The 13,224-nt window shown below is 40.3% G+C and overlaps 1 protein-coding gene across 1 annotated transcript; it reads right to left on the bottom strand.

The window, feature by feature from the left end:
- Nucleotides 1-7,683: 7,683 nt before the first annotated feature.
- LOC109688313 (zinc finger CCCH domain-containing protein 14-like) lies at nucleotides 7,684-10,576 on the bottom strand. The gene is given in 4 exon segments (XM_020166620.2): nucleotides 7,684-8,537; nucleotides 8,539-8,651; nucleotides 8,654-9,577; nucleotides 9,580-10,576. Coding segments are annotated over 4 exon segments (2,202 nt in total). The 5' UTR covers nucleotides 10,556-10,576; the 3' UTR covers nucleotides 7,684-8,348.
- Nucleotides 10,577-13,224: the final 2,648 nt, after the last annotated feature.

Below are 13,224 nucleotides of genomic sequence, written 5' to 3' on the forward strand. Positions count from 1 at the left end.
TTTTAAGTTCCCTGTATATTCTGGTTATCAGTCCTTTGTCTGATGTATAGTTGGCAAATATTTTCTCCCACTCTGTGGGTGTTCTCTTCAGTTTAGAGACCATTTCTTTTGATGAACAGAAGCTTTTTAGTTTTATGAGGTCCCATTTATCTATGCTATCTCTTAGTTGCTGTGCTGTTGGGGTTTCATTGAGAAAGTTCTTACCTATACCTACTAACTCGAGAGTATTTCCTACTCTTTCTTGTATCAACTTAAGAGTTTGGGGTCTGATATTAAGATCCTTGATCCATTTTGAGTTAATCTTGGTGTAGGGTGATATACATGGATCTAGTTTCAGTTTTTTGCAGACTGCTAACCAGTTTTCCCAGCAGTTTTTGTTGAAGAGGCTGCTATTTCTCCATCGTATATTTTTAGCTCCTTTGTCAAAGATAAGTTGCTTATAGTTGTGTGGCTTCATATCTGGATCCTCTATTCTGTTTCACTGGTCTTCATGTCTGTTTTTGTGCCAGTACCATGCTGTTTTTATTGTTATTGCTTTGTAATATAGTTTGAAGTCAGGTATTGTGATACCTCCTGCATTGTTCTTTTGACTGAGTATTGCCTTGGCTATTCGTGGCCTCTTGTGTTTCCATATAAATTTAACAGTAGATTTTTCAATCTCTTTAATGAATGTCATTGGAATTTTGATGGGAATTGCATTAAACATGTAGATTACTTTTGGGAGTATAGACATTTTTACTATGTTGATTCTACCAATCCATGAGCATGGGAGATCTCTCCACTTTCTATAGTCTTCCTCAATCTCTTTATTCAGAAGTGTATAGTTTTCCTTGTAGAGGTCTTTCACATCTTTTGTTAGGTTTACATCTAGGTATTTGATTTTGTTTGAGGCTATTGTAAATGGAATTGTTTTCATACATTCTTTTTCCATTTGCTCATTGTTAGCGTATAGAAATGCTAATGATTTTTCTATGTTGATTTTATATCCTGCTACCTTGCTATAGCTATTGATGATGTCTAGAAGCTTCTGAGTAGAGTTTTTTGGGTCTTTAAGGTATAGGATCATGTCGTCTGCAAATAGGGATATTTTGACAGTTTCTTTACCTATTTGTATTCCTTTTATTCCTTCTTCTTGCCTAATTGCTCTGGCTAGGAATTCCAGTACTATGTTGAATAGGAGTGGAGATAGTGGGCATCCTTGTCTGGTTCCTGATTTTAGAGGGAATGGTTTTAGTTTTTCTCCGTTAAGTATAATGCTGGCTGTAGGTTTGTCATATATAGCTTTTATAATGTTGAGGAACTTTCCTTCTATTTCTAGTTTTCTTAGAGCTTTTATCATGAAATGATGTTGGATCTTATCAAAGGCTTTTTCTGCATCTACTGAGATGATCAAGTGGTTTTTGTCTTTGCTTCTGTTAATGTGGTTTATTACGTTTATTGATTTTCGTATGTTGAACCACCCCTGCATCCCTGGGATGAAGCCTACTTAGTCGTGGTGAATAATCTTTTTGATGTGTTGCTGAATTCGGTTTGCCATTATTTTGTTGAGGATTTTTGCATCAATGTTCATTAAGGACATTGGCCTATAGTTCTCCTTTTTGGAGGTGTCTTTGCCTGGTTTTGGGATAAGTGTAATACTGGCTTCATAAAATGTGTTTGGCAGTTTTCCTTCCCTTTCTATTTGGTGGAACAGTTTAAGGAGGGTTGGTATCAGTTCTTCTTTAAAGGTCTGATAGAATTCAGCAGAGAATCCATCAGGTCCTGGACTTTTCTTTTTGGGGAGACTCTTGATTGCTGCTTCAATTTCATTTTGTGTTATAGGTCTATTCAGGTGATTAATTTCCTCTTGGTTCAGTTTTGGATGATCACATGTATCTAGAAATTTGTCCATTTCTTTTAGATTTTCAAATTTATTTGCATATAGGTTCTCAAAGTAGTCTCTGATGATTTCCTGGACTTCCATGGTGTTTGTTGTTATCTCCCCTTTTGCATTCCTAATTCTACTAATTTGGGTTTTTTCTCTCCTCATTTTAGTCAGGTTTGCCAGGGGTCTATCGATCTTGTTTATTTTTTCAAAGAACCAACTTTTTGTTTCATTAATTCTTTGTATGGTTTTTTTGGTTTCTATTTCATTGATTTCAGCTCTAAGTTTTATTATTTCTCTCCTTCTATTTGTTTTGGGATTTGCTTGTTCTTGTTTTTCTAGGAGTTTGAGATGTATCATTAGGTCATTGATTTGGGATCTTTCAATCTTTTTAATATATGCACTCATGGCTATAAACTTTCCTCTCAAGACTGCCTTAGCTGTGTCCCATAGGTTCCAGTAGGTTGTGTTTTCATTTTCATTGACTTCCAGGAACTTTTTAATTTCCTCTTTTATTGCATCAATGATCAATTCTTCATTAAGTAATGAGTTATTTAGTTTCCAGCTGTTTCCATGTTTTTTGTCTTTACTTTTGTTGTTGAGTTCTACTTTTACTGCATTGTGGTCAGATAGTATGCACTGTATTATTTCTATTTTCTTATATTTGCTGAGGCTTGCTTTGTGACCTAGGATATGATCTATTTTGGAGAAGGTTCCATGGGCTGCTGAGAAGAATGTATATTGTGTAGAAGTTGGATGAAATGTTGTCCAGACATCAACTAGGTCCACTTGATCTACTGCATATTTTAGATCTTGGATTTCTTTATTGAGTTTTTGTTTGGATGACCTATCTATTGATGATAATGGAGTGTTAAAGTCTCCCACAACCACTGTGTTGGCGTTAATATATGCTTTTAGGTCTTTCAGGGTATGTTTGATGAAATTGGGTGCGTTGACATTGGGTGCATACAGATTGATGATTATTATTTCCTTTTGGTCTATTTCCCCTTTTATTAGTATGGAATGTCCTTCTTTATCTCATTTGATCAATGTAGGTTTGAAGTCTACTTTGTCAGAGATAAGTATTGCTACTCCTGCTTGTTTTCGGGGGCCATTGGCTTGGTAAATCTTCTTCCAGCCTTTCATCCTAAGCATATGCTTATTTCTGTCGGTGAGATGAGTCTCCTGTAAGCAACAAATTGTTGGATCTTCTTTTTTAATCCATTTTGTCAAACGGTGTCTTTTGATGGGTGAATTAAGTCCATTAACATTAAGCATTAGTACTGATAGGTATGTGGTGATTTCTTTCATTTAGTTATCTTAGTTGTTTGAAGGTTTGATTGTGTGTACCTAACTTGATGTTACTCTCTACTGTCTTGCTTTTTCTTATCCTGTGGTTTGGTGCTGCCTGCCTTTTCATGGTTAAGTTGGGTATCACTTTCTATGTGCAGAATCCCTTGCAGAATCTTTTGTAATGGTGGCTTTGTGGTCACATATTGTTTTAGTTTCTGCTTATCATGGAAGCCTTTTATTGCTCCATCTATTTTGAATGATAGCTTTGCTGGTTAGAGTATCCTGGGGTTGAAGTTATTTTCATTCAGTGCCCGGAAGATCTCACCCCACGCTCTTCTTGCTTTTAATGTTTCTGTTGAGAAGTCTGCTGTGATTTTGATGGGTTTACCTTTGTGTGTTACTTGTTTTTTCTCTCTTACAGCCTTCAATATTCTTTCCTTAGTTTCTGAACTTGTTGTTTTAATGATGATATGTCGTGGAGTAGTTCTATTTTGATCTGGTCTGTTTGGTGTCCTGGAGGCCTCTTGCATTTGTATGGGAATATCTTTCTCTAGATTTGGGAAATTTTCCGTTATTATTTAGTTGAATATATTACGCATTCCCTTCACTTGCACCTCTTCTCCTTCTTCGATGCCCATGATTCTCAAGTTTGGTCTTTTGATGGAGTCAGTGAGTTCTTGCATTTTCTTTTCACAGGTCTTGAGTTGTTTAATTAATAGTTCTTCGGTTTTTCCTTTAATTACCATTTCATCTTCAAGTTCTGAGATTCTGTCTTCTGTTTGTTCTATTTTGCTGGATTGGCCTTCCGTTTTGTTTTGCAGTTCTGTTTTGTTCTTTTTTCTGAGGTTTTCCATATCCTGGCAGTTTTCTTCTTTAATGTTGTCTATTTTTGTCCTGAGTTCATTTATCCGTTTATTCATTGTGCTCTCTTTCACTTTGGTGTTTATACAGTGCTTCTATGGTTTCCTTTATTTCTTCTTTTGCTTTTTCAAATTCTTTATTTTTATTGTCTTGGAATTTCTTGAGTGTCTCCTGTACATTTTGGTTGACCCTATCCAGTATCATCTCTATAAAATTCTCATTGAGTACTTGTAGTATGTCTTCTTTTAAATTATTCTTGTGGGCTTCATTGGGTCCTTTGGCATAGTTTATCTTCATTTTGTTGGAGTCTGGATCTGAGTTTCTGTTCTCTTCATTCCCCTCTGGTTCCTGTACTAATTTTTTGCTGTGGGGAAACTGGTTTCCCTGTTTTTTCTGTCTTCCCGTCATTGTCCTTGGTGTTGTTACTGTCCCTGTACTGTGTGCAATTAAGTATTTTCTAGCTTGTAATAATAACAATGGTAATATTTAGAATGGAAGAGTGAGCTGAGATGGAAAGCAAGAAGTTAAAGAAAAGGGGAAAACAAATATACAGACAAGAGGGAGAAAGCAGAACAAGGTATCAGACAAGAGAGTTTCAAAGGTATAAACAGGGAGTGTTAGTGCACTAATCGACAGTAAGCTGAACAGACATTAGAGAGACAGAGAGAGGATTGAAAATCAAAGATAAAAAAAATAAAAAATAAGTAAATGAAAGTAATATCTATATATAGAAATGAATTAAAATAAAATGGAAAATAGAAAATTAAAAAAAAAAAAACCAAAAAACTTCCAAGTTTATATGCAATGCAGTTTCAGTCTTAATAATTTGGGTGTCTGTCCCAATCTGCAGTCCTGGAGTTGGTGCCTCAGATGTTGTTCTGTAGTTGTCTCATCAAAGGGGATGCATAAAGTAGAACAAAACTACACACTCACACACACACACACACACAAAAGCCCCACCAAGTGTCCCCAGTTCAAATGCAATACAGTTTCAGTAAGTTTTTCGGCTTGCAGGTGTAATTCGGTTGTTCTCTCCTCAAAGGTAGGGAGAAAAAGAAAAAAAAGCATCTGGAGACAGTTCTGAGAGTGGTATCTGCAACTGTGGCTTGCCTGCCTGCTGCTCTCAGCCTGTAGCTGGCGGCATTATTTATGCAGATCTCAGGGGTGAGCTTAGCTCTCACCTGGTCCCACAGGCTTTGTTTGCTCAGAGTTCTCCTGTGCGGGAGCCTCTGCTACAGGCTTTTCCCTTTCCAAGCACTGGGAAAGGTGACACTGCACCCGCGTTGTCAGGCCTGCGTGTTTATTTACAGTTCATGTGGGAGGTGGGTCTTCCCCCCTCTCCTCTGAAGTTTTCCTCCCACTGCCACTTTCAGCAGCTTTCCTGCTCCTGCTTACTGGGTGGTGCTGCTGCTCCTGCCAGCCGCCATGTTTATTTACAGCTCACGTGGGAAGTGGGTCTTCCCTCCTCTCCTGTGGAGTTTTCCTCCCTCCGCCACTCTCACAAGCTTTCCCGCTCCTGGTTGCTGGGTGTGCGCCCAGCTCCCACCAGAGGCTCTCCGGCCCGCCCGGCTTGTTTATTTACAGTCCTGGGAAGGATTCCCTTCCCCCAATCTTCAGCACTCAGGGCGCCCCACCCTCTTTCCAGTGTGTCTTAACTGTTCTTATTGCTTAGTACTCAGTTTCTCTTTTTTTCCCGGGTGGAGGTCAGTCTGTCCAGGGGGCTATTCTGCTCTGGCCCAGGCTTGTCTGTGGGGCTACCGCGGTACTATGAAGCTCACCTGGTCTGCGTCTTCCCAAGCCCTATGGGCGCCGGCCACTGGCGGCCCGGGGGCCCTCCTTGTTTCTCCGTTTAACGTGAAGTGGAGATTCTCTGCACCAGCTGGAGATGTGGAGGGGTCAAAGTTATGCCTTTTCTCGGTGATTATGCCTACAAAGTGTGTCTCCAGCCTCTCTCCAAGATTTCACTATAGGAGGGTCGCTTTCTGCTTCCTACCTCTAGCCGCCATCTTGGAATCCTCTCATCTTCATTCTTTACTGACTGTCTTCAGGACAGGGACTTTAACCAGTTTGTTTAGGGCTCCTGGGGATTTTCCAGACCTTTTCTATGGATGTGACCATCCATTCCTCTTCTTCCCTCTTGGAAAAGAGAGGAATCTTAAGACTGTATATAACTTTTCTTGATACTGCAAAGCCAGACTAGGTGTTGAGAGTCTCTTTTCTATTTTCCCTAGGACAGTGGTCAGGAAATTGGTGATTTAGCAAAGTTGAGCCAGCAGCCTGTATGTGCTGAGGTACAATGTAGGTGCATAGAAGAAATGCTGGGCATTCTAGTAAAAGATTCCAGATTCTTTATGATCCCATGCTGTAGCTAATACATGGACATGGGTTTATTGAATGAAGTGTTTCTCAAAGTGTAATCCTTGGTTCAACTCTACTAGAGTCTTTTATGGGTGTTTGCTAAAATTATAGATTTCATGATCCCACCTCAAGAGGTTTGCCCAGAAACCTGTATTATTAAGTTTGTCTTATCTCAGGTTCTTCCACAGACTCTGAAATGAAGTTGGGTGTTAGGAAGTTTGTTGGAGATTGGTCTAAGGAGCAAGGTCAGCTGAATTGGGTATTGTACTAGATACCTTTGCCAGTCCTAAAGGGAATTCTGCCTTCAACTGAGGCAAGGAGATAGGGACTTTGAGTTCTTTCATTGAGCAGTTATTACCTATGGGTTCAGGAGGGGTTATGACCCTGGGTGAGCCAGTTTCCTTTAACTAAAGATAATTATAATTATCCACATAAACAACTATCACTGGTAACACTGGAGGGATGAGAGCTTCAGGTCACAGCAACCGTTACAGCCCATCCTTTGCACTAGTTTGGCGTCCTTGTCAAGCCAGCAAGTCTATCCTTTTTGGTAAAACCTGTCCTAGGATTATGATTGGCGTATTTTCTGTTAGAAATTGATAAGAGAAAGGTTATTAAAGTGAATTACAGTCCCACTTACTGCAACTGCTCTTTTTTTTTTTTCAACTTACCAAACAGTTTAATGTCAATTCTTTCATCTCCCAATGGAAAAGCAATGATCACGACAGAAGGCTGGCTTTACATCTTAAGCATGGACTTTTACAAATGTGAACTTGCTGTTCTTTGGGTTTATGACTCTGCAAATTGATGAACTGAATTTTACAGTGTTAGTTTAATTTGGTCCTGAAAACATTTGAGTATTATCCCTTTTGCATTAATTCACCCTTTACTAACCATCTTTTAAGCTCTTTGAAAAACACTGCTATATGTCAAATCTTTGAAATCCGTTATCCACTTGTTATTTAATTCTAAAACATTTGACACTTCTTGCCTTAACAATTAAAGACTACACACAAAAAACTCCATAATTAATGCAGTAGGCCAAGTATCGTCCTTTTCTGCAATGTACCCATCTGATCTCTGTAATTATATAGTTCTGTCATTTAAAATATACTACTAAAATATAATTTTTACATTTCAAAAATTATCTCCAGTAGTAACTATACTTTCTGTGGAGTTATTTCTGAGAATGTTATTTTTTTCAGAATGCAGGAATATATATGTGTGTATTTATAATGTGAGTTTAAAGTCTCTTTTCTGATACTTTATGTATATATTTGTAAAAACTTTTGTATAATTTTATAATGTAGTCCCCAAAAAATTTACTTAAAAAGTATGTTAATAGTAAATGAAAGCATTTAAGGAACTGTTCATGTTTTTTGCACCTCTTATTCCACCTGTTTTCATACTACACTTACATGGCATTCCTCCAACAGCAGGCAAGGGACCTGAGAACCATTTACCAAAGTAGCAGTCATAAACTCATTTAAAAATTAAAAAGCAGATTTGAATGACTACATTAAGCTGCCCCAGTACTTTTAGACACACCTTTTTTTAAGGTTGGATTATAAACATGTATCATCTTTGGGAAAAGTTTAAGTGCGAATTCAACTTCAGAGCACTGGCCTCACTATAGTAAACTTCAGTACTGTCACAACGATGTCACATTTTACATACTGATTCTTAAACAGCAGTGTACAAACATGCCTCAAATGTTTTAATAGAATTTAGCTTTTCCTTAAATTGTCTTTTCATAGTAACAAAACAGGAACAACAACAACAAAACCCAATGTTAAAACCACTTAATAAACTTACAAACTTGAAAAATTAGACACTTCAGATAGGCAACAAACTTCATATTCTGAAAGCAATATATTCCACATTTCAAAGATATGACAAGTCTGTAGAATTTCTTTCATTGGTAGATGGAAGCCTTCAAACTGCATGATCTTCTGCCAGGTAAGACTGCATGTCATTCACTGGTTTGTGGCCGAATCCACTTCAAGGCATGTCTTGGAGGTACAGTAATGGTGGGATGATAAAATGTGCAGTCAGATCTGATGCACTGAGCGTTAAATCTACAGTGTTTTGGGTGACAGAAGGGACATTCCATTTTCTTACAAGCTGGGAAGTAGCTGCAGAGCTGACCATTAGTGGATGGCTGGTGCTGTAACAGCTGGTTTTGAAGGCAATACTGGAATTCTTCTACTCATATGAGTGAAGGGACCATCTGGTTTAGTACACTTAGTGTCGTATTTACAATTTGGATGAACAAACATTTTTCAGCAAATTTACAACTGGGGAAGGCTTTGCAAGGTGCAGTGGGATGATGGTACGCACACTCGTCCCCATTTTTACAAGCAGGCCAGTACTTGCAGCGCTCCAAAAGCTTTTCTGGTTTCTGTGCCATGCTCAATTCAATCATCTCAGTGTTGGTAAAGCTACCATCAGGGTCCTCAAGCTGCCTGCTCATCAACTGCAACTGCTGTGGGTGGAGACCTCTGAGTCCCTTGTTTGAGGGTGCAGTTTGGTTTATGGGTTTCATTCCTTCAAAGCACATGTCCTCCTCTTGATCTGACATGTATCCTGGGGGGCTGGGGACACCATCCAGCGTCACTATAAACTTGGGACTTGCAGGTTTATCTGGTTGTACAAGATCTCGTGTCTGTATAAGGTGTCCTGAAAGAACCCGAAGGGTATCTGCAGTCTTCATCCCTGACTCTTGGTTTGGTGCCACTACTATTTCCTCAGACAGCTTTGGCTTCTTCAGAATAAATGATCTTGTGTCTGCATGGACCATGGATTCCATGTCATAGTAATCTTGACTCATCTCCAGTGTTTCTGCCATTACTGGGTCAATTTGCAGTCGGGATAACAATTGCTTCTGTTGAGTTCCTTGATTTTTTTCTATATTATCTCCTTTTGTTTCCTCTTCTTTCATGGGGAAACTTATTCTGGGGGCCCTGCTTTGCACCTGAACCACTTCTGCTAGCAATTCTTCTTGAGAAGTTCGAGTTCTGGGAGCAACTGGAAGTGTCTGTTTCTGCGGGACTGCAGAATAATTAGTTGTTCTTGTTACAGATTCTTGAGCTTCAGAAATAGTCTTCAAAATTAGATTCTTGTTAGCTTGTTTAGAAGGTGGAAGAGAAGCTTTCCTTTCAGGTTTTGCTGGCACTGACACACTGCTAGACATGCTGCCTGTCGGGAGCCATAGTCATCATCGCCTTCTTCTTCTTCTCCATCATGATTGAATTTTTTTACTTTAACAACTGAACTTGCCACAGGCAACTTTCTCTTCCGAAAGTTTTCATCCTCAATATTCATGTTTTTTTCCATGTTGTTTCTGAAAAAGGGACTGTAAGTCTCTTCTAAGCTCTTAAGCATTTCTGGTTCACACAAACGTCCTGTTTCATACACTTGACTGTTCTGTATATCAAGCTGCTTGGCAGCATGAATACTGTTTTGCTGCTGCTGAAATTGCAACCTATTTAAAGGAGTACCACTATCTGCATTTCTACTTGCAGGTGGTTGGTAAATTTCAATAGAAGGACGAGAAGAACCGCAGGCAAGTGTCACTGTAGGTTTTTTCTGAGATAAGGGATTCCCCTGCACAAAATTGAGATCTTCATCAATGAGATCATCTGGTTCTGGCTTAATGTCAATCACATCTTCAGAGAGTGCTGGCTCCCTCAGAGGTTTCACTGTTGACACTAGTCAGGTTGCAGCTCCATCATCGTAAGTCTGTCTGCTGACATTAGTGGTTTTCTGTTCCTGTGAACTTATAGAAACTCTGGAATCTCTTTTGTCAGCTCTCGTACTAGAAATGGCAAGGGGAGGCGCTGCAGCTTCATGCTTTCTCTCATCTCCCCGACTAAAACTGCTCTTGCTTGAAGGCACATTACTATCAAATATGTTGGTATCAGAAGACTTGAGACTAGAGGGTTCAGTTGTAACAGAGCGAAGTTTATCTAACACACCATGAAGCCATACGGTGAATCGAATTGTGTTGTTCCCTACAAACAGGGACAGGTCCTCTGTCATTTGGTCCTGACTTTTCTTGTTGGCCACCATCACTGTAATGTAATCAGGCAGTTCTTCATCCATGTAAGCTCCTAATTCTTGCAACTTCCCCTTAGTGGCACTCCGAATCTTGCGGCTGATCTCGGTGCCAATCCCCATGGCTCAGTGGCGGGTGGCGGAGTCAGCGCTCTGCAACTGCTCTTGAGAGTGGAGTCTTCTTGTCTTGCTAGTGTTTTTGTGAGTCTAGGAGGATCTCTTGGTGGGGTAACTAAACCCCGCAGTCTTAAAGGGTATGGATCTTTTGTAAATAGCTTTTGTAAATATGCTGTTTTCGGGCTGCAGTTTTTGTACTTAGTCATTTTCTATCAAAACTGAGAAAGAAAGCACCAAGAGACTCCCTGATATATAAACAAGGCTAAGTGTTTTCTTCCCTCCCCTCACTGTGGAATATTAGCCCTACTTCTTCCTGAGGCTCAAACTGACTGCACTGCAGATACAATGTCTCCTCCTTGCCACTTCTTCTCTGGAGAAACTAAAGTAACAGTGTATTAGCCATTGCTTCAAGTTTAATGAGATTTTTACAGTGCCCCGTGTTGGAAGTTTTCCTCTTCTGGGAAACCAGGTCCTAGAGAATTATAGTCATAAAAGTTGTAGAACAGACATGTAGATACTGACTGCCATCCTTTGGTTCTCAGACCTCTGTATTTTATTTACTGGAGAAGCAAAGCCATGCATAGTCAGTTGATATAGGGTGTGTGCTGACCTCTGCAGAGTGGTGCATCTCAGTTCATCACAGTGCAAGCGGTATGGTAGCTGACTGCCCTCTCAGGCTAACGGATTGGGTAGTATGGAAAAAAAGAGCCAGTAGGCTACATTGTTATGTATTCACTGCTATACATGCCTTGCTTCAAAGTAGCCTTTAGCCTGAGGCATTGTGGTCCTGCTGGAAGGGTAAGGACTCAGACCTGGAGTATGGGTCATTTCTATTCAAGATGAATTATTGCTCCTTACAGGGTGAAAGAGCCCCATGTTATCAACTTGCAATCAAGAGGTCAGTTGTCTCCATAAAGAATGGTGCTGTAAGCCAGGGGATCATGCTTATAATCTCAGTTACTCAGGTGGCTGAGACTGGGAGGATACAGGTTCAAGGTTAGCTCAGGCAAAACATTAGTGAGACTCCACATCAACCAGTAAGCTGGGCTCCGTGGTGCATACTTGTCATTCTAGCGAGGCAGGAGGCATAGGTAGGAGGATTGAGGTCTGAGGCTGGCCCCAGGCATAAAGCAGGACTTGATCTGAAAAATAACCTAAAGCCAAGAGCTCAAGCGGAGGAATGATTGCTTAGCTAGCACAAACCCAAACCCCTGAGTTTAAACCCCATTGCTACCACTGCCAAAAAAAAAAGGAAAATATTGGTGCTGTGTGATAGCCTCAGTTTGTCATGGGGTGAGCATTCAGCACTGGCTATAGCTGGATCAGGCCTTGGAAAGGGAATCACATTGCTTGGCTCGGCTGGAGGTCTGCATTGCTTCAGCAGTGGCAGTGGGGTAGCTGACAAGAGACCCTGGTTGGTGTCACCTGGTTAAGCTTTTTCGTCTGCCTGGATATTGCCTTTTTCAGGGTAGATGAGCATTATCATGACATACAGTGTTCATAACATGTTTTGTGCCTATTTTTATAAATTTTATACAAGCTCTTCCTCAGACTTCTTCTCCCTGATCTTCAAATCCTTTTTCTTCCAGGCCTCTGACCAACCAGTGAATCCATGTGCCATGCTCTTAACTTGACAACATTTGTTACAATGAAGAGGCTGGCAAGGCGCATCCCCAGTGCCTCCCACTTAGTGAGCTCCCTTCCTGCTGTCTTTAAGGCCATCCCTGAGTGAGGTTGTAACACAGTTGCTGTCCATCTTCAGTTTGTACATGTACACCAAGCAGACCTATTTGTGCACCAGGCTGAGTATTCTTCATTTTTTAGCAGCTAGTCTGGTCACAAAGGCTTCTTCTATACCCACCACATAGCAGGGTGAGCTGACTGAGAGGCACAAAAACAGCCATGGAACATGACATGGAAGTCTTGGCTACTGGTTTGTGCAGTTTACTTGCTTCCCCTGGTCTTATTCATGCCAGCTATGAATGAACTGTTCCCTCCAATAGTATGTTACTATGTCATTCACCTAAAGCTTGGTGACTCTGACTATGTATGACTTATCACAGGCATCTCTAGCAGCACAGTCTCTTAATTTTTAGGGTCCAGTAACATGCCAGATGTTATTGAAAGGTGTGTTAGCCACCCTCATGTTACTATAACAAATACCTGAGACAATTTATAAAGAGAAAAAGTTTATTGTGGCTCACAGTTTTAGAGGTTCCAGTATCTGATCTGGAAGACCCATTGATTCTAGGCTTCTGGAGTTGACATTTGATAGTAAAAGCACGTACCTCAAATTTGAGAATCAAGAGAGAGAAAGAGAGAGGAAGATAAAAAGGCTGCCCAATGTCCTTTGGGAAATTTCCCCAAAGACTTCCCACTAGGCCTCACCTCTTAGAGTTCCATCACCTCTCAGGAGCACTGAGCTGGGACCCAAGGCTTAGCACATGGGCCTTTGGGATGGGGGACAGTCCTGATCCAAACACGGCAAAAGGCAGGTTATATATTTCTGCAGATGAGTTGGCCTTGTATTGGATCCCCACGTGATCTATACTGTGATTCTTCTATTGGATCTTGCATAAGCCTTATCCAGCATATTTTTCTGTTACAGATGCCTCTAGTGCCAAGGGAGCTGACATAAGTTGTGTCCTAAATAGCAAGACTGTTTTCAGCCAGGA

Source organism: Castor canadensis, chromosome 2 (genome assembly GCF_047511655.1).
Source record: "Castor canadensis chromosome 2, mCasCan1.hap1v2, whole genome shotgun sequence".
NCBI classification, from domain to species: Eukaryota; Metazoa; Chordata; class Mammalia; order Rodentia; family Castoridae; genus Castor; species Castor canadensis.